The sequence below is a fragment of the Triticum urartu genome, chromosome 7A, assembly GCF_056163025.1.
Source record: "Triticum urartu cultivar PI428250 chromosome 7A, HENAU_Tu73, whole genome shotgun sequence".
Taxonomy (NCBI): domain Eukaryota; kingdom Viridiplantae; phylum Streptophyta; class Magnoliopsida; order Poales; family Poaceae; genus Triticum; species Triticum urartu.
The window spans coordinates 736810402-736829707 of NC_141879.1; the positions used below are offsets into that span (position 1 = coordinate 736810402).

Consider the following 19306-nt stretch of genomic DNA (forward strand, 5'->3'; position numbering starts at 1 on the left):
CAGACTATTTATTCCTTGTTAATTGCATCAGGTTTGTTTTGAGTCACGTCCTACTAATTAATCCTTCTATCTCCCATGTCTGATCCTCGGTTACAGTTGCTCCAAGGCGGGTGGACAGTGCAAATTCTTGCGCAGCTAGCCAACTGTCTGATCATCGGTTCTGTCAACAGCAAAAATATTATAAATGATGATTTTTTATACGAAACAGGAGAATTGCATTCCATGGACATCCGTCCTTGAACACCCTGCGTCATCTATATACATATCAACGTAAATTCCACATGCATGTATACAAGCACACGGTCGCTCTCGATCAAGTCACCAGACTCGATCGGATCTAAGCCTCCGGCAATTATTATTTTTTAACTAAGCCTCCGAGAAAGAAGGCAGTAAGGAGGAGACAAATCTGCTACCTAGTTCTTTCAGCGAGAAAGATATATAAATACATGCACTCCCATGGCTTCAGACACAGAAACACCACTACAACTGTAAGTGCAACGCTACAGTTGCCACGGCATACAATGAGACCGCTCGCAGTGGTAGCAGTGCTAGCCACGGCGGCCATGGTTATCGCATGTGCACGCGCTGTGCAGTGCGGCTCGCAGGCTGGCGGGGCGACATGCCCAAACTGCCTCTGTTGTAGCCACTTCGGCTGGTGCGGCTCCACACCGGAATACTGTGGCGATGGTTGCCAGAGCCATTGCTCTGGCTGCGGCAGCACGCCTGTCACACCCTACCCCTTCGGTGGTGTGTCCTCCATCGTCTCCCGCTCCCTTTTCAACCAAATTCTCCTCCACCGTAATGACCCAGCATGCCAGGCCAAGGGCTTCTACACATATGACGCCTTCATCGCTGCCGCCGCTGCCTTCCCTGGCTTTGGTACCACTGGTGGCATCGCCACCCGGAAGCGCGAGATAGCTGCCTTCCTAGCGCAGACCTCCCATGAGACCACTGGCGGATGGCCCACAGCCCCGAATGGGCCCTACACATGGGGCTACTGCTACAAGCACGAGCGCACCACCTCCAGCTACTGCACCCCAAGCGAGCAGTGGCCATGTGCCCCTCGAAGGCGCTACTATGGCCGCGGGCCCATCCAGCTAACTCACAACTACAACTACGGGCAGGCAGGACGGGCCATTGGGGCTGACCTGTTGGGCAACCCGAACTTGGTGGTCGTGAATCCAACCGTGTCTTTTGAGACGGCGATGTGGTTCTGGATGGCGGAGCAACCGCCCAAGCCATCGAGCCATGCAGTGATCACAGGACAATGGAACCCGTCGGCGACGGACCGTGCTGCGGGGCGGGTGCCTGGGTTCGGCGTGATCACCAACATCATCAATGGCGGGATCGAGTGCTTTCACGGGTATGATGAACGTGTTGAGGATCGAATCGGATTTTACAAACGCTACTGCAACATCTTTGGTATCGGCTACGGTGACAACCTGGACTGCTACAAACAGAGGCCCTTTGCCTAATAATCCGCTCCATATATGTACTTGTGTACTTTTTTAAAAATGTTATTTTTCATTATAAAAATCTCAAAAATCTATAACTACTAATAAAGAGAGGTGCATTTCTCCTTTTTTTTTGTCCGTTTATCTATATTATATTTTGTATCCAAGTTGTCCTTATTTTTTGTGCGCCCGTCGTTGCACCTACGCGTTGCTAGAAAATTGAGCTGCTCACCTGTGCTTGAAGCTTGCCCTAAAAAAGCCTGGCTGCCTAGCCATAAGTATTAGCTTTCGCTTGTGCTCGGTCCGTCCGTCCCCGCCGCCTTTTTTTGGGCCAAAAAATGTGACTGAGTGAGATAATTAATTTCGCCTTGCCTCTTACACAAATTCTCGCCAATTTAAATGCTTCCGTGAGTTGCCTCCAAAAGCAAGGAGCCTCCTCGAGAATCAATAAACAAGGATGTGAATAAATAAATTGGATGAACAAAAGATCGGGCACAGGTAAAAGAAGTAATTTAAATTAAAAGAAGGACTAAATGTGGCTATTACGAACCTGTAGGAAGGAAAGGAATAAATTCCGCTTTAGTAAGCACAGGAAAGAAAAGAATTATATGGCTGCATGGGTCGATGGCAGAGAGAGGAACCTGATTAAATGAATGGGCTCAAATAGAATTGAAATTAAAAGAATGAATAAATGGACGTGGTAATTAATCTAAATGCGCATGTGTCTGCATTATGATTTGAGGGTGCGGCGTGTGGCGTGCATAAACATATTGACGTAAAATTGGTTAGCAATATAACATGCACGGTGGAGGAGCACGGCAACTGACCAAACTCGCCGCTTTGAAATTGTTCTTCGTTTTCTTTTGAATCCCCAGTTATAAATTGTTCTTAGCGATATTTACATTATACTCTGTGCATGCTAGAATGTGACGATAGTACAAAGAGGAAAAGTGCCAAGCTCACCAGGGGTGTGGCATACTTTGTTTCTCCCATGACAACGCACATGCATGTTTGCTAGTATAATCTTAAAACAAGATTTGACAACACATGGAGTCATGGTGCGTCAGTTGCGAGTAGACACGATGAATTTCATGTTGTTGTGTTGTCCAAAACGACGTGCGTCTATGGTGGCCAATGCAAACGATTAGGCCAAGTCTCATCTTCCGATCGCGACGTCGCCACGCTCCACCATGGCGGGCAGCACGCTGAGCCACAATTTTATATATAGTATATTTTATAACATATATATTCATAATATTTCAAAGCATAAACAAAAGTAGAACAAATAAACATGAAGAAGAAACAGAAAAATCAAGGTTGTGGCCTCCCAGGAGCTGGGCCGACCGAGTCCCTCGCTTCTGCCCTACGTCTTACTCCAAGGGAGACATAGGCGCGCCCGTAGGTCTTCCCCCCCCCCCCCCCCCCCCCTCCACACCCACACACACAAAATAGTGTGGTAGGTGTGAGGAGTGTAACAATAGGTCACCATCCTTTCAAAAAGGAAGTATAGGTCGCCATCCAAATCTATATATATATATATATATATATATATATATATATATATATATATATATATATATATATATATAGTCGTATCTTGACTGTTGAGAGATTAGGACAACAGCTAATTTACATGATGGTTAGGTGACGGTTGTGTGGATGCTTGTCTAGAAAGAATTGAGAATTCCATACATGACATTTCTTTCCTCAACACTCAGACTCCCATTGCTATGTGTTATGAGAGCAAGCTGGAATCAAGAAGGCTCGGCAAGATTGGATTTTGTGGTCAGAAGATCTTGGAGGCCATGACCACAGACGAATAACCAAAATAAGTGTATATCTACTTCATATCAACATCCTAATCATATATGGAAAAACGCTTGCGTAGTAGTATATCATGTCCTAAGTCATAAGTTGCACGTGAATCCCTCACGCGGATGAATGGCTATCTCATATATATAGAGGGATGGAGGCATATATGGTGGAGACTGCTCGTAGAGAACAAGAAGGGGCAAGAGGCAAGGCCGTGCCGCGGATCAGTGAGGTGGCGCAATCCTCACCTTTCTTTCCCTACGGGTGGGTTTTAAGGAGGAAAAGGATCGGATTTCCAAGAGGTTGATTATCACGGTTTCTCAAGCTTCCCAATAAGAGGTTGATTATCACGGTTTCTCAAGCTTCCCAATAAGAGGTTGATTATCTCGGTTTCTCAAGCTTCCTAAGACCTCTTTCAATGCAAAGGTGCTTAGATGAGGTGCTAAGTGCATTAAATACCTTAGCAACTCATCTCCTCAATGCATAGGTGCTTAACTTGTTGTTGCTAAGCACACTTTATTTAATGAGTTAGCACCTAAAGTATTTCATGCATTGGTCAAGTTGTTTCATTTAAGTGGTTTGCCTAGGTTCTCGCGTTTGGCGTTGGTTCTTTCTAGGGTCCCCAAAGTGCTTTCTCCCCTTATTAAATGTTGTGCCATGTCATTTTTTTGCTTATATGGCATGCTTAGCACCTGTCCACCATAGAACACTAGAAAGGGCCTAATAACTACTGTACCAGTGCGCCCTCCCTCCCCTTTCTTTCCAAAATACTAATCCCTCCGGATGGATTTCAAGGAGGGAGAGGATTCCTAGGAGGTTAATTACCACGGTTACTTAAGCTTTCTGTAATAACTAACTATTGTACTAGTGCGACCTCCCTCCCTCAAATAATGCTGGGTAGCTTACTACTAAGTTACTCGAAAAAATGACATGATATTAGTAGATTGGATAGTAGATTGGATACGTCGGAGTATTTATTTCCTATTAGTCACATCATGTTTGATGTGAATCATGTACGGATTGATGTGAATCCCGTACGCTTCCTACTAAGTTACTCGAAAAAATGGATCAATCGTGCATCCATGCATGCACCAAATAGATTTATACACACACATATATATAGTATTAAAGAGGAGAGCAAGGATCACTTGCATATGACAGATAGATACTAGGTACACAGACCCAACGATGTGCTCCAAATCAGGAATGGAGATGAGCAGAGCAACCTAGCTAGCTTCCATGCAATTATTTCCTTTGTATTTCCATATGTCCTACCAACTCCAAGCACGAGCGCACCACCTCCAGCTACTGCACCCCAAGCGAGCAGTGGCCATGTGCCCCTCGAAGGCGCTACTATGGCCGCGGGCCCATCCAGCTAACTCACAACTACAACTACGGGCAGGCAGGACGGGCCATTGGGGCTGACCTGTTGGGCAACCCGAACTTGGTGGTCGTGAATCCAACCGTGTCTTTTGAGACGGCGATGTGGTTCTGGATGGCGGAGCAACCGCCCAAGCCATCGAGCCATGCAGTGATCACAGGACAATGGAACCCGTCGGCGACGGACCGTGCTGCGGGGCGGGTGCCTGGGTTCGGCGTGATCACCAACATCATCAATGGCGGGATCGAGTGCTTTCACGGGTATGATGAACGTGTTGAGGATCGAATCGGATTTTACAAACGCTACTGCAACATCTTTGGTATCGGCTACGGTGACAACCTGGACTGCTACAAACAGAGGCCCTTTGCCTAATAATCCGCTCCATATATGTACTTGTGTACTTTTTTAAAAATGTTATTTTTCATTATAAAAATCTCAAAAATCTATAACTACTAATAAAGAGAGGTGCATTTCTCCTTTTTTTTTGTCCGTTTATCTATATTATATTTTGTATCCAAGTTGTCCTTATTTTTTGTGCGCCCGTCGTTGCACCTACGCGTTGCTAGAAAATTGAGCTGCTCACCTGTGCTTGAAGCTTGCCCTAAAAAAGCCTGGCTGCCTAGCCATAAGTATTAGCTTTCGCTTGTGCTCGGTCCGTCCGTCCCCGCCGCCTTTTTTTGGGCCAAAAAATGTGACTGAGTGAGATAATTAATTTCGCCTTGCCTCTTACACAAATTCTCGCCAATTTAAATGCTTCCGTGAGTTGCCTCCAAAAGCAAGGAGCCTCCTCGAGAATCAATAAACAAGGATGTGAATAAATAAATTGGATGAACAAAAGATCGGGCACAGGTAAAAGAAGTAATTTAAATTAAAAGAAGGACTAAATGTGGCTATTACGAACCTGTAGGAAGGAAAGGAATAAATTCCGCTTTAGTAAGCACAGGAAAGAAAAGAATTATATGGCTGCATGGGTCGATGGCAGAGAGAGGAACCTGATTAAATGAATGGGCTCAAATAGAATTGAAATTAAAAGAATGAATAAATGGACGTGGTAATTAATCTAAATGCGCATGTGTCTGCATTATGATTTGAGGGTGCGGCGTGTGGCGTGCATAAACATATTGACGTAAAATTGGTTAGCAATATAACATGCACGGTGGAGGAGCACGGCAACTGACCAAACTCGCCGCTTTGAAATTGTTCTTCGTTTTCTTTTGAATCCCCAGTTATAAATTGTTCTTAGCGATATTTACATTATACTCTGTGCATGCTAGAATGTGACGATAGTACAAAGAGGAAAAGTGCCAAGCTCACCAGGGGTGTGGCATACTTTGTTTCTCCCATGACAACGCACATGCATGTTTGCTAGTATAATCTTAAAACAAGATTTGACAACACATGGAGTCATGGTGCGTCAGTTGCGAGTAGACACGATGAATTTCATGTTGTTGTGTTGTCCAAAACGACGTGCGTCTATGGTGGCCAATGCAAACGATTAGGCCAAGTCTCATCTTCCGATCGCGACGTCGCCACGCTCCACCATGGCGGGCAGCACGCTGAGCCACAATTTTATATATAGTATATTTTATAACATATATATTCATAATATTTCAAAGCATAAACAAAAGTAGAACAAATAAACATGAAGAAGAAACAGAAAAATCAAGGTTGTGGCCTCCCAGGAGCTGGGCCGACCGAGTCCCTCGCTTCTGCCCTACGTCTTACTCCAAGGGAGACATAGGCGCGCCCGTAGGTCTTCCCCCCCCCCCCCCCCCCCCTCCACACCCACACCCACAAAATAGTGTGGTAGGTGTGAGGAGTGTAACAATAGGTCACCATCCTTTCAAAAAGGAAGTATAGGTCGCCATCCAAATCAATATATATATATATATATATATATATATATATATATATATATATATATATATATATATATATATAGTCGTATCTTGACTGTTGAGAGATTAGGACAACAGCTAATTTACATGATGGTTAGGTGACGGTTGTGTGGATGCTTGTCTAGAAAGAATTGAGAATTCCATACATGACATTTCTTTCCTCAACACTCAGACTCCCATTGCTATGTGTTATGAGAGCAAGCTGGAATCAAGAAGGCTCGGCAAGATTGGATTTTGTGGTCAGAAGATCTTGGAGGCCATGACCACAGACGAATAACCAAAATAAGTGTATATCTACTTCATATCAACATCCTAATCATATATGGAAAAACGCTTGCGTAGTAGTATATCATGTCCTAAGTCATAAGTTGCACGTGAATCCCTCACGCGGATGAATGGCTATCTCATATATATAGAGGGATGGAGGCATATATGGTGGAGACTGCTCGTAGAGAACAAGAAGGGGCAAGAGGCAAGGCCGTGCCGCGGATCAGTGAGGTGGCGCAATCCTCACCTTTCTTTCCCTACGGGTGGGTTTTAAGGAGGAAAAGGATCGGATTTCCAAGAGGTTGATTATCACGGTTTCTCAAGCTTCCCAATAAGAGGTTGATTATCACGGTTTCTCAAGCTTCCCAATAAGAGGTTGATTATCTCGGTTTCTCAAGCTTCCTAAGACCTCTTTCAATGCAAAGGTGCTTAGATGAGGTGCTAAGTGCATTAAATACCTTAGCAACTCATCTCCTCAATGCATAGGTGCTTAACTTGTTGTTGCTAAGCACACTTTATTTAATGAGTTAGCACCTAAAGTATTTCATGCATTGGTCAAGTTGTTTCATTTAAGTGGTTTGCCTAGGTTCTCGCGTTTGGCGTTGGTTCTTTCTAGGGTCCCCAAAGTGCTTTCTCCCCTTATTAAATGTTGTGCCATGTCATTTTTTTGCTTATATGGCATGCTTAGCACCTGTCCACCATAGAACACTAGAAAGGGCCTAATAACTACTGTACCAGTGCGCCCTCCCTCCCCTTTCTTTCCAAAATACTAATCCCTCCGGATGGATTTCAAGGAGGGAGAGGATTCCTAGGAGGTTAATTACCACGGTTACTTAAGCTTTCTGTAATAACTAACTATTGTACTAGTGCGACCTCCCTCCCTCAAATAATGCTGGGTAGCTTACTACTAAGTTACTCGAAAAAATGACATCATATTAGTAGATTGGATAGTAGATTGGATACGTCGGAGTATTTATTTCCTATTAGTCACATCATGTTTGATGTGAATCATGTACGGATTGATGTGAATCCCGTACGCTTCCTACTAAGTTACTCGAAAAAATGGATCAATCGTGCATCCATGCATGCACCAAATAGATTTATACACACACATATATATAGTATTAAAGAGGAGAGCAAGGATCACTTGCATATGACAGATAGATACTAGGTACACAGACCCAACGATGTGCTCCAAATCAGGAATGGAGATGAGCAGAGCAACCTAGCTAGCTTCCATGCAATTATTTCCTTTGTATTTCCATATGTCCTACCAACTAATGTGCTTTGCCTCTTCCTCCGCCATCGATACCAAGATTTGCATTTCTCCTGCATCCATCCATCCTTTGCATACATAAACAAACAGAGCACGCATGAAATGCATCGGTCATCCAGAGAGAAAGCACAAAAAGGGAGATGATTTTATTTGTTCGTAACCTGAATCAGTCAAACCATCCAGAAATACATCAACGCACACTCCAAATCATACCAATACCCAAGCATATTGTAACAATGGCATTATATATATCACATATTGTTGAAGGTAGAAATACAACAACTTGTGTGCTTTGCCTCGTCCTATACCGCACAACATTACCAGGATTGATGATATCTAAGAGCTCCTACCTACCTACTCCAATGCATCCATCCTACCAACACAACACACCAATTCCCAAAAGAAGTAACTAATCTCAACGGCAACCAAGGGCCCCATCCATCATCATGGCCTCCTCAGGCTTCAGCACCACGCCGTCCGTCCTTCTTCAGTCACACCACAAGCCAAGAGCCAACCAGAAGCACATTCTTCAATACAAACATCACTTCTACAGCTCACAAACAAAACAAATTCTCCTCCATTGCTAGAACAGCCAAGCATAACGCTCAGGATTCCCTAGCTCCCGACCACTTACATAGCTAGTCATTCTTCTACATCTTCGCTTTCTTCCTTCAACTTACCAGAGACTCCTCCAGCAGCGCCAACAAAGCTTTTGGAGCATCATGGCACAAGCACCTGCACAATAGTCCGATAAACATCAGTGCATCTTCCAAGTACAAGTGCCACCCAATTGAATCATAAACAATAGCATGCTATTCTAGAACATCGAATGTTGCTATAGGATGTTTTCCCTTTGTTTTTATTTTATAGCATTTTTCTAAATTTCTTTTTTTCTAATCTGGAGCCTTCTGTACAAGGTATTATATATATGTTGACACATTTTGATTTACTGCGCTCAAAGAAACATAAGTTTACATGGAGCTTAACTAATAGATGGCCATTTGATATCGTCTTATAGGTACTTCATTGTGATCGATGACATATGGAACAATTTCGTATGGAAAGAAAGCAAACATGCTTTGATTGACAACGAATGCGGAAGTAGAATAATTACAACAACTCAAATTTTTTATGTTGCCAAAGAAGTTGGTGGTGTTTATGACCTAAAGCCTCTTTCTCTTGCACAGTCACGAAAGTTATTCTACCAAAGAATATTTGGTGCCGAAGACAAATGTCCTAATCAATTAGCTGAAGTATCTGATAACATTATTAAGAGATGTGGTGGAGTACCATTAGTTATTATTACAACAGCTAGTATGCTAGCCAGTAAAAATAGAAATGATTGGTCCAAGGGCTACCAAGCTATGGGTTCTGGGCTACAAGATAGACCTGGTGTGAAGGACATGAGAAGGATATTATCAGTCAGTTACTATGACCTACCTCCGCAACTAAGAACATTTTTATTGTATATAAGTTTGTATCCAGAGGATTATAATATTGTTTCTAGAGATTTGATATGGCAATGGATTGGTGAAGGTTTTATTCGGGAAGAACATGGAAATAGCTTGTATGAAGTAGGAGAAGACTATTTCAGCGAGCTCATTAACAAAGGTTTGATCCAACCAGCAGATGTCAGTGATGATAAAGAGAGCGCTTGTCGTGTACACGATATGGTGCTTGACCTCATCACTTCCATTTCAAGGGAAGAGAATTTTCTAACATGTATAGGTGGTCAGCAATCTGGATCTGCACCAAGTAAGATCCGTCGGCTATCAGTCCAAAGCCTAAATGAAGACGATATCATGCAGATGGCAACTATGAACTTGTCCCGTTTGAGGTCAATCACTGTGTTTGGGCGAGATATCAATTTGTTACCAGCCCTTTCAAGCTTTTCAGTCTTGCGTGCATTGAACTTAGTTTATTGTTGGGATGTGGATAATCATCATATTAAGGTTACCTACAGCATGTTACACTTGAGGTATTTATGTCTATGCAATACATCTATCACTCAGATACCGGACGATATTAGGAATCTGCGGTTCTTGCAAGTACTAGACATAAGTGCGACGGCAATAAAAATGTTACCAACATCATTTTTTCAGCTAACACAACTAGTGTACCTTCATATTGGTATGGGCACGGCCCTGCCAGAACGATTGGATAATTTAAAATCACTGCAAGAATTGCTAGGTATCAATATCGAGTCTCCATCCATGCTGCACGATTTGAGCAAGCTGACGGAATTGAGGAACCTTCGTGTTAGGGTTTGTGGATGGAACGATGACTATAAGGAACTTTTTCGGCGGTGTCTCTCCAACCTAATCAATCTCAAAAGCATTAAATTAAGTGGTGTACATCGAAACATAGATTACGGAAGTGATAGTTTGTCGCCTGAGCCTCAGCAGCTTCAGTGCATCCATCTGGCTGATAGCATAAAGTGCGATGTGCCAAGATGGATATCTTCGCTCTCCAACCTTTCCACCCTTCTAATCCAGCATCTAGAAACACTCAGAGAGGAGCACCTTCGAGTGCTTGGCCCCATGTCATCACTCTGTGATCTTCATATATGGGTGGCGCAAACCGCACGAAGCAAAAGGTTGGTGATTGATGGCAGTTATCTGTTTCGGTGTCTCGCAAGGCTGAAAATCGGGAGTAGCATCATGGAGCTGAAGTTTGCACAAGGAGCCATGCAGAAGCTACACACCCTTGAGGTTATTTTATCAGTGCAGCAGACATGGGATCGATTTGGTGATTTGGACTTTGTCCTGGAGAACCTCTCTTCACTTAAACAGGTCTATGTTGGGAAGTGGTAGGCTGTGTGGTGGTCCAAGCCAGAGCTTGAAGAGGCAGAGGATGCAATTTGTCACGCCATCAACATCAATCCCAACAAGCTGACACTCGAGTTCATCATGGTAGCTATACCGACTCACCCTTCCAGTTAACCCGTATTTAGTTACTTATTTTCCTTGGGATTAGTTGATTCTGTAATTTTGTCTTTCTTTACCGTGCATACATATTGATTTCGTACCACATTCTCTTTTGACAGTTCAAGTTGTGATGATGAGTTGGAATATCATTCTCGAAAAATCTCCTCGTTAATTTGCAGGTGTGTATCATTACACTAGTATTAACTGTTAGTACTCTCTTGGCCATCGTATCATGATTACTAACACCTCTAATGTTTTGACATCTTCATCTACAACGATGTCTTTCTACGGAGCATTGGCGATTCTTCAGGAGCAACACTTATTACATCAAACAAATAATCTGTTGCGCAGAGGATTCCTGCAACCTTCTTATTTGATCCGTACCGTTACATTGATAGTTTCATGCCATGTATATCTATTATGTCCCTGGATCATATTTTCCGCGACAGTGTCCATGACAGGATGAATGAACTGAAACCACATCGTTTCTCTTCCGGAGGTTTGTTCTGAATATACAAAAGCCGAAGGTCTTTGACTTTTTAATAACTATGTTGCCTTCCTATAAATTCTTATAATGATCCTTGGGTGTAGTGGAAAGCATACACCCCACCATCCCCTCAAAAAAGCTATGGTCAGGCACCATGTCATGCTTCTTCATTGGAATGGAGTAGTAGCTCTTAGCAAACTTTGAAATAATCAACCTCTTCTCACGCACAAAAGAAATGTACACATGTATGAAACTAGTCTAAAACAAAACCATTTACACTTCTAATAATATTAAGATTATGAATTATATACAATGAAAACATGTTGTAGTACCAATGGAGTCAAGACGGTAGCTAATATGCTAAGGAGGAAACCTTCACCGGGATTGTGAATAAGGAGTTCAGCAAAATGAGTTAGATAGAAATTTGATATGTTAATACCCCAAGCATAGAAGTTTGGTATGATCCATTGCTTGGTTCGGACAACCATTGTGCATGGTTTCTCCATACCTAAATAACAAATAAAATAGAAAGTTATAAAAATATAATCGCACTGTTTCATTTTTATCTAGGCAACTATAAGGATGAAGATTATATAAGCATGATAGGCAATGCGTACATTGGAATGCTTTAGAAAAATGGACATACCAATGTTTCAATTTCATTAACCGAGAGAAACAAGGTCTGTTTAATTGAGGATTGAATATTTTTACCATTTATATTTGCACATTCATTAGCAATGTCAAGGGCTGAATTTCCATACCCAACAATAGTCACACACTTGTCCTTGATCATCTCCTTAGCTTTCTCGCTACCCATTTTGGAGTAGTCCATGGAGTGGATCACTTTCCCATCAAATGCTTCTGGGCCTCTACCAGGAGGGAATTTGGGTATGTTGGGATAATTGTTAAACCTTCCCGTACAAAGAATCACAAAGTCTACCATGTGTACCTAGAGAAAGGGAATACATGTTTATGAACAATCACATGAGAAAGTTAATTAGTGTAACACCCTGGCCCAATATGAGTTATAACTAGGCCACTTGTAGGGTGGACCCATATATATGTAGCATTCCCCTTACACTTTCATCTTTGCATCATGTAAAAGGGTTAGCACAATGGTGCTATATTAGGAATACAAGGCTGGACCAAAGAAAGGGTCGTCGTTTACTTGGCAAACTATTGTGGCTGGAATTCAGACTTTCAAGAGAGGTTGTGTATGGCGGGTTGGAACGGGCTTGCAAATAAATATTTGGGATGATCCTTGGATTCCTTCTAGTGCATCAAGAAAGGTTATAACACCTAGAGGAGGTAGGTTTTCGATCTAGTTTCCCTGATAGACCGGACCACTCTCTGGCATAATGGCCACTTTGAGTAATATATTCAGGTGGAGGGACTCCTCCCCGGTGATTCTCTCAAAAAAACACCTAGAGGAGGGACAGTGTTATAACACCTAGTGGAGGAAATTATAGACCCTCACACGGGACAGTGGGATCTAGACCTTATTAGGTTTGTCTTTAAACTGGTTGATGTTGCAAGAATAATTCAAATTCCTCTCCAGGCGGAGGCCATGGAAGATATTGTGGCGTGGCGGTATACAAGGTCAGGACCTTCTCAGTTCGGTGGGCGTACCACGCGGACTTTAACCATCAGTTTGGGAGCCAAATAACCAGGTCGGACAGACACGATAGCCTTTAGTTAAACTCCATATGGAAACAACTTTGACAACTACATACTCCAAGGAAAATAAAACACTTCGGGTAGAAGGTGCTCACAGGTGTACTACCATGCAAGGGAGTCTTAGCCGGAAGGCACATTCCAGTCCTTCTACAATGTCCGTTTGCAAGACCGGATTGATGACAGTCAAAATGTTTTCTTCGCCGAAACAGGACGAACGCTTTCTTCTGGGGGGCAGCCGCTTCTCCACCAAAGAAGCCTATGTCATTCTTCTATGAGAGCCGGACAACGACTTAAATGCCCCCCTCATTTGGCGCTCGCAAGTGCCAAACAAGATCAAGATCTTCCCATGGCTCCTCTTCTGGGACAGACTAAATACGCGGGTCAACCTCGTCCACAAGCATATCATCACAGACCCGGTATGCCCGCGATGCCAGGCTCTGCCAGAAGACGCCAGCCACCTCTTCATCTCATGCCCATATGCGGCCCGCATATGACAGTGACTCAGCATCACACCGACCTCCCCTGCCATCGACGACCTTTGGGATGCCCAACTCCCACCGGTCACTAATACGTCTCCATCGTATCTATAATTTTTGATTGTTCCATGCCATTATTCTGCAACTTTCATATACTTTTGGCAACTTTTTATACTATTTTTGGGGAGTAACATATTGATCCAGTGCCCAGTGCCAGTTCCTGTTTGTTGCATGTTTTTTATTTAGGAGTAAATTCATATCAAACGGAGTCCAAAAGGGATAAAAACTAACAGAGACTTTTTTTAAAATATATGTGATTTTTGGAAAGAAAAATCAATGTGAGACGATGCCTGAGGGGGCCGCGAGGCAGGGGGGCGCGCCCCGGGGGTCAGGCGCACCCTGGGCCCTCGTGGACACCCCGTAAGGCGGTTGGTGCCCTTCTTTCGCCGCAAGAAAGCTAATATCCGGATAGAGATCGTGTTAAAATTTCAGCCCAATCGGAGTTACGGATCTCCGGGAATATAAGAAACGGTGAAAGGGTAGAATCTGAGAACGCAGAAACAAAGAGAGACACAGAGACAGATCCAATCTCGGAGGGGCTCTCGCCCCTCCCACGCCATGGAGACCAAGGACCAGAGGGGAAACCCTTATCCCATCTAGGGAGGAGGTCAAGGAAGAAGAAGAAGGAGGGGGGCTCTCTCCCCCTCGCTTCCGGTGGCAACCGGAGTGCCGCCGGTGGCCATCATCATCGCCGCAATCTTCACCAACAACTTCACCGCCATCATCACCAACTCTTCCCCCCTCTATGCAGTGGTGTAACCCCTCTTTTACCCGCTGTAATCTCCACTTAAACATGGTGCTCAACGCTATATATTATTTCCCAATGATGTATGGCTATCCTATGATGTTAGAGTAGATTTATTTTGTCCTATGGGTTATTTGATGATCGTGCTTGGTTTGAGTTGCATGTTTTATTATTGGTGCTGTCCTATGATGCTCTCCGTGTCGCGCAAGCGTGAGGGATTCCCGCTGTAGGGTTTGCAATATGTTCATGATTTGCTTATGGTGGATGGAGTGAGTGACAGAAGCACAGACCTGAGTAAGTAGGTTGTTTGCGTATGGGATAAAGAGGACTTGATACTTTAATGCTATGGTTGGGTTTTACCTTAATGATCTTTAGTAGTTGTGGATGCTTGCTAGAGTTCCAATCATAAGTGCATATGATCCAAGTAGAGAAAGTATGTTAGCTTATGCCTCTCCCTCAAATAAAATTGCAATAATGATTACCTGTCTAGTTATCGATTGCCTAGGGACAAATAACTTTCTTGTAACAAAAAGATCTTTACTAAAACTAACTTAGTTGTGTCTTTATCTAAACAGCCCCTACTTTTTATTTACGTAATCTTTATTATCTTGCAAACCTATCCAACAACACCTACAAAGTACTTCTAGTTTCATACTTGTTCTAGGTAAAGCGAACATCAAGCGTGCGTAGAGTTGTATCGGTGGTCGATAGAACTTGAGGGAATATTTGTTCTGCCTTTAGCTCCTCGTTGGGTTCGACACTCTTACTTATCGAAAACTGTTGCGATCCCCTATACTTGTGGGTTATCAAGACCTTTTTCTGGCGCCGTTGCCGGGGAGCCATAGCGTGGGGTGAATATTCTCGTGTGTGCTTGTTTGCTTTATCACTAAGTAATTTTTATTTGTTGTTTTTAGTTGTTCTTTATCTTTAGTTATGGATATGGAACACTAAATACCAAAAAAATTAGGTGTACTTGCTGCTCATGGAGATGAGGAACCTCCTAAAACCCTCGATGCTCGTTATGTGACAGATATTATGTACTACTTTGATAATCCAGAGAAAACCCCATTCAATTTGGTAATGGGAGACACGTTGGATCAACATGAATACTTTAGGGGTTATCGCTTGACTCAAAAAGGGAAACTATTATGGGATCAAATTTATATGTTGAAATGGTATGCTAGGCAACTATGCTTGAGATATGATTATACTTGTTGCTCTAGGATGAAGGCTCCACACCTTCCCTTTTATGCAAATTTAATGATAATGAAACTTTGGCTTCTTATGCTAGAGGTATATATGACTACTATGATGTGGAACAAATAGAAGAATTTGTTGCTTTTATGGGTGCTTATGAAATTGAATCTAAGTTCAAAGAATATGAAAATCTTTATGATGCTGTCTACAGACCTGAAAATTTAGCTATCCTTAAATACTGTTATGAGAATTATGAATACAATTCCGATATTGATGCGTTTATTGAGAAAGTCTCCGTTGTCCAAGAAGAGACTAATATTTTGCAGGAGTCTATGGAAGAAGAAATTGATAAAACTGTGAGCTCATTGGATGAAAAAGATGATGAGGAGAGCGAAGAACGAAAGGAGGAAGAGCGGATTAGCTACCCCTGCCCACCTTCTAATGAGAGTAACTCTTCAACTCATACATTGTTTAATTTCCCTTCGTGCTTACCGAAGGATGATTGCTATGATGATTGTTATGATCATGTTGATTCTCTTGAAATATCCCTTTTTGATGATGCTTGCTATGCTTATGGCCAAGATGCCAATATAAATTATGCTCATGGAGATGAACTTGCCATAGTTCCTTATGTTAAACATGAAATTGTTGCTATTTCACCCACACATGATAGTCCTATTATCTTTTTGAATTCTCCCGACTACACTATATCAGAGAAGTTTGCACTTATTAAGGATTATATTGATGGGTTGCATTTTACTATTACACATGATGATTTTGATGAATATAATATGCATGTTCTTGCTGCTCCTACTTGCAATTATTATGAGAGAGGAACTATATATCCACCTTTCTATGTTTCCAATGCGATAAAATTGCAAGAAACTGTTTATACTATGCATTGGCCTTTACTTTGTGTGCATGAATTATTCTTTTATGACATGCCGATGCATAGGGAGAGAGTGAGACTTCATTGTTGCATGATATATGTTACTTTATGCTCACTACTAAATTACAAATCATTGTTAATTAAAATTGGCTTTGATATACCTTGGGATCCGGGTGGATTCATTACTTGAGCACTATATGCCTAGCTTAATGGCTTTAAAGAAAGCACTGTCAGGGAGACAACCCGGAAGTTTTAGAGAGTCATTTATTTATGTTGAGTGCTTTTATATAGTTTAGAAACAAAAAAAATAAAGAGGGGAACCCTAAACTTTTCAAAAAGAAAAGTGAAAGTGAGATAGACGAGCATTGTGAAAGTGGGGGACGTCCTTGAACTTTGTTCATGCCCATGGAAACTTTGTGAATCTTAATTACAGAAACTTTTCAACAAAAATAATTATCCCCTTGTAGAATTCCATTGTATTATAAAAATAATGTGCCAAGGTTTGCCTTTAGGATGTTTACTTTGCTTGTTGGTTTGTATGGTGCAGGACAGAAACTTTGGCTGTAGTGCGCGATTTTACATTTTTTACTGAAACGTCAAATGGTTCTGATTCTTTTTGAACTGTCTTTCTATACAAATTATTTATTTTTCCTAATTTTGGCAGAATTTTTCAAGTATCAGAAGTATGGTGAATGTTCAGATTATTAAAGACTGTTCTATTTTAGACAGATTCTGTTTTTGATGCATAGTTTGCTTGTTTTGATGAAACTATCGAATTATATCAGTGGATTAAGCCATGAAAAAGTTATACTACAGTAGCTATAATGAAAAAACAAAATATGAATTGGTTTACAACAGTACTTAGAGTAGTGATTTGCTTTATTATACTAACGGATCTTACCGAGCTTTCTGTTGAGTTTTGTGTGGATGAAGTGTTTGAAGAACGAGGAGGTCTCGATGTGAAGAGAAGGAGGAGAGGAAAGAGCTCAAGCTTGGGGATTCCCAAGGCACCCCAAGTAAATATTCAAGGATACTCAAGCATCTAAGCTTGGGGATGCCCCGGAAGGCATCCCATCTTTCTTCAACAAGTATCGGTATGTTTTCGGATTCGTTTCGTTCATGCGATATGTGCAAATCTGGAGCGTCTTTTGCATTTAGTTTGCACTTTTCTTTTATGCACCATGCTGGTATGAGATAGTCCTTGGTTGATTTATAGAATTGCTCTATGCACTTCACTTATATCTTTTGAGTATGGCTTTATAGAATGCTTCATGTGCTTCACTTATATCATTTGAAGTTTGGATTGCCTGTTTCTCTTTACTTAGACAAACGCCATTTGTAGAATGCTCTTTTGCTTCACTTATATTTGTTAGAGCGTGGGCATATATTTTGTAGAAAGAATTAAACTCTCTTGCTTCACTTATATCTATTTAGAGAGATGACAGGAACTGGTCATTCACATGGTTAGTCATAAAATCCTACATAAAACTTGTAGATCACTGAATATGATATGTTTGATTCCTTGCAATAGTTTTGCGATATAAAGATGGTGATATTAGAGTCATGCTAGTGGGTAGTTGTGGATTAGTAGAAATACTTGTGTTGAGGTTGGTGATTCCCGTAGCATGCACGTATGGTGAACCGTTATGTAATGAAGTCGGAGCATGGGGTATTTATTGATTGTCTTCCTTATGAGTGGCGGTCGGGGACGAGAGATGGTATTTTCCTACCAATCTATCCCCCTAGGAGCATGTGTGTAGTACTTTGTTTCGATGACTAATAAATTTTTGCAATAAGTATGTGAGTTCTTTATGACTAATGTTGAGTCCATGGATTATACGCACTCTCATCCTTCCACCATTGCTAGCCTCTCTAGTACCGCGCAACTTTCGCCGGTACCATAAACCCACCATATACCTTCCTTAAAACAGCCACCATACCTACCTATCATGGCGTTTCCATAGCCATTCCGCGATATATTGCCATGCAACTTCCATCATCATCATATACATGACTTGAGCATCATTGTCATGTTGCTTTGCATGATCGTAAGATAGCTAGCATGATATTTTCATGGCTTGTCCGTTTTTTGATGTCATTGCTACGCTAGATCATTGCACATCCCGGTACACCGCCGGAGGCATTCGTATAGAGTCATATCTTTATTCTAGTATCGAGTTGTAAGTAAATAAAAGTGTGATGATCATCATTATTAGAGCATTGTCCCAGTGAGGAAAGGATGATGGAGACTATGATTCCCCCACAAGTCGGGATGAGACTCCGGACGAAAAAATAAAATAAAAAAATAAAAAAGAGAGAAAGGCCATAAAAAGGCCCAAAAATAATGAGAGAAGAAAAGAGAAGGGACAATGCTACTATCCTTTTTCCACACTTGTGCTTCAAAGTAGCACCATGTTCTTCATATAGAGAGTCTCTTGAGTTATCACTTTCATATACTAGTGGGAATTTTCATTATAGAACTTGGCTTGTATATTCCGATGATGGGCTTCCTCAAATGCCCGAGGTCTTCATGAGCAAGCAAGTTGGATGCACACCCACTTAGTTTTCAGTCTGAACTTTCATACACTTATAGCTCTTAGTGCATCCGTTGCATGGCAATCCCTACTCACTCACATTGATATCTATTGATGGGCATCTCCATAGCCCGTTGATACGCCTAGTTAATGTGAGACTATCTTCTCCTTTTTGTCTTCTCCACAACCACCATTCTATTCCATCTATAGTGCTATGTCCATGGGT

The 19306-nt window shown here is 41.9% G+C and overlaps 1 protein-coding gene and 2 pseudogenes across 3 annotated transcripts; all 3 read left to right on the plus strand.

Annotated features, from left to right (window-relative positions):
- Positions 1-521: 521 nt before the first annotated feature.
- LOC147962487 (26 kDa endochitinase 2-like) lies at positions 522-1475 on the plus strand. Of its 3 annotated transcripts, none has more exons than XM_087534036.1 (2): positions 522-583; positions 743-1475. In XM_087534036.1, the coding sequence occupies exons 1-2, from the start codon at positions 522-524 to the stop codon at positions 1473-1475; spliced, it is 795 nt and encodes a 264-aa protein (XP_087390162.1). The 3 variants fall into 3 exon arrangements, with proteins under 3 accessions (XP_087390162.1, XP_087390161.1, XP_087390163.1); XM_087534035.1 differs by having other exon boundaries at positions 522-567; positions 724-1475; XM_087534037.1 differs by having other exon boundaries at positions 549-1475.
- Positions 1476-3420: 1945 nt separating this feature from the next.
- LOC147962488 (26 kDa endochitinase 1 pseudogene) lies at positions 3421-5019 on the plus strand (annotated as a pseudogene).
- A 1946-nt stretch (positions 5020-6965) lies between these two features.
- On the plus strand, positions 6966-11030 carry LOC125530357 (disease resistance protein RGA5-like; annotated as a pseudogene).
- Positions 11031-19306: the final 8276 nt, after the last annotated feature.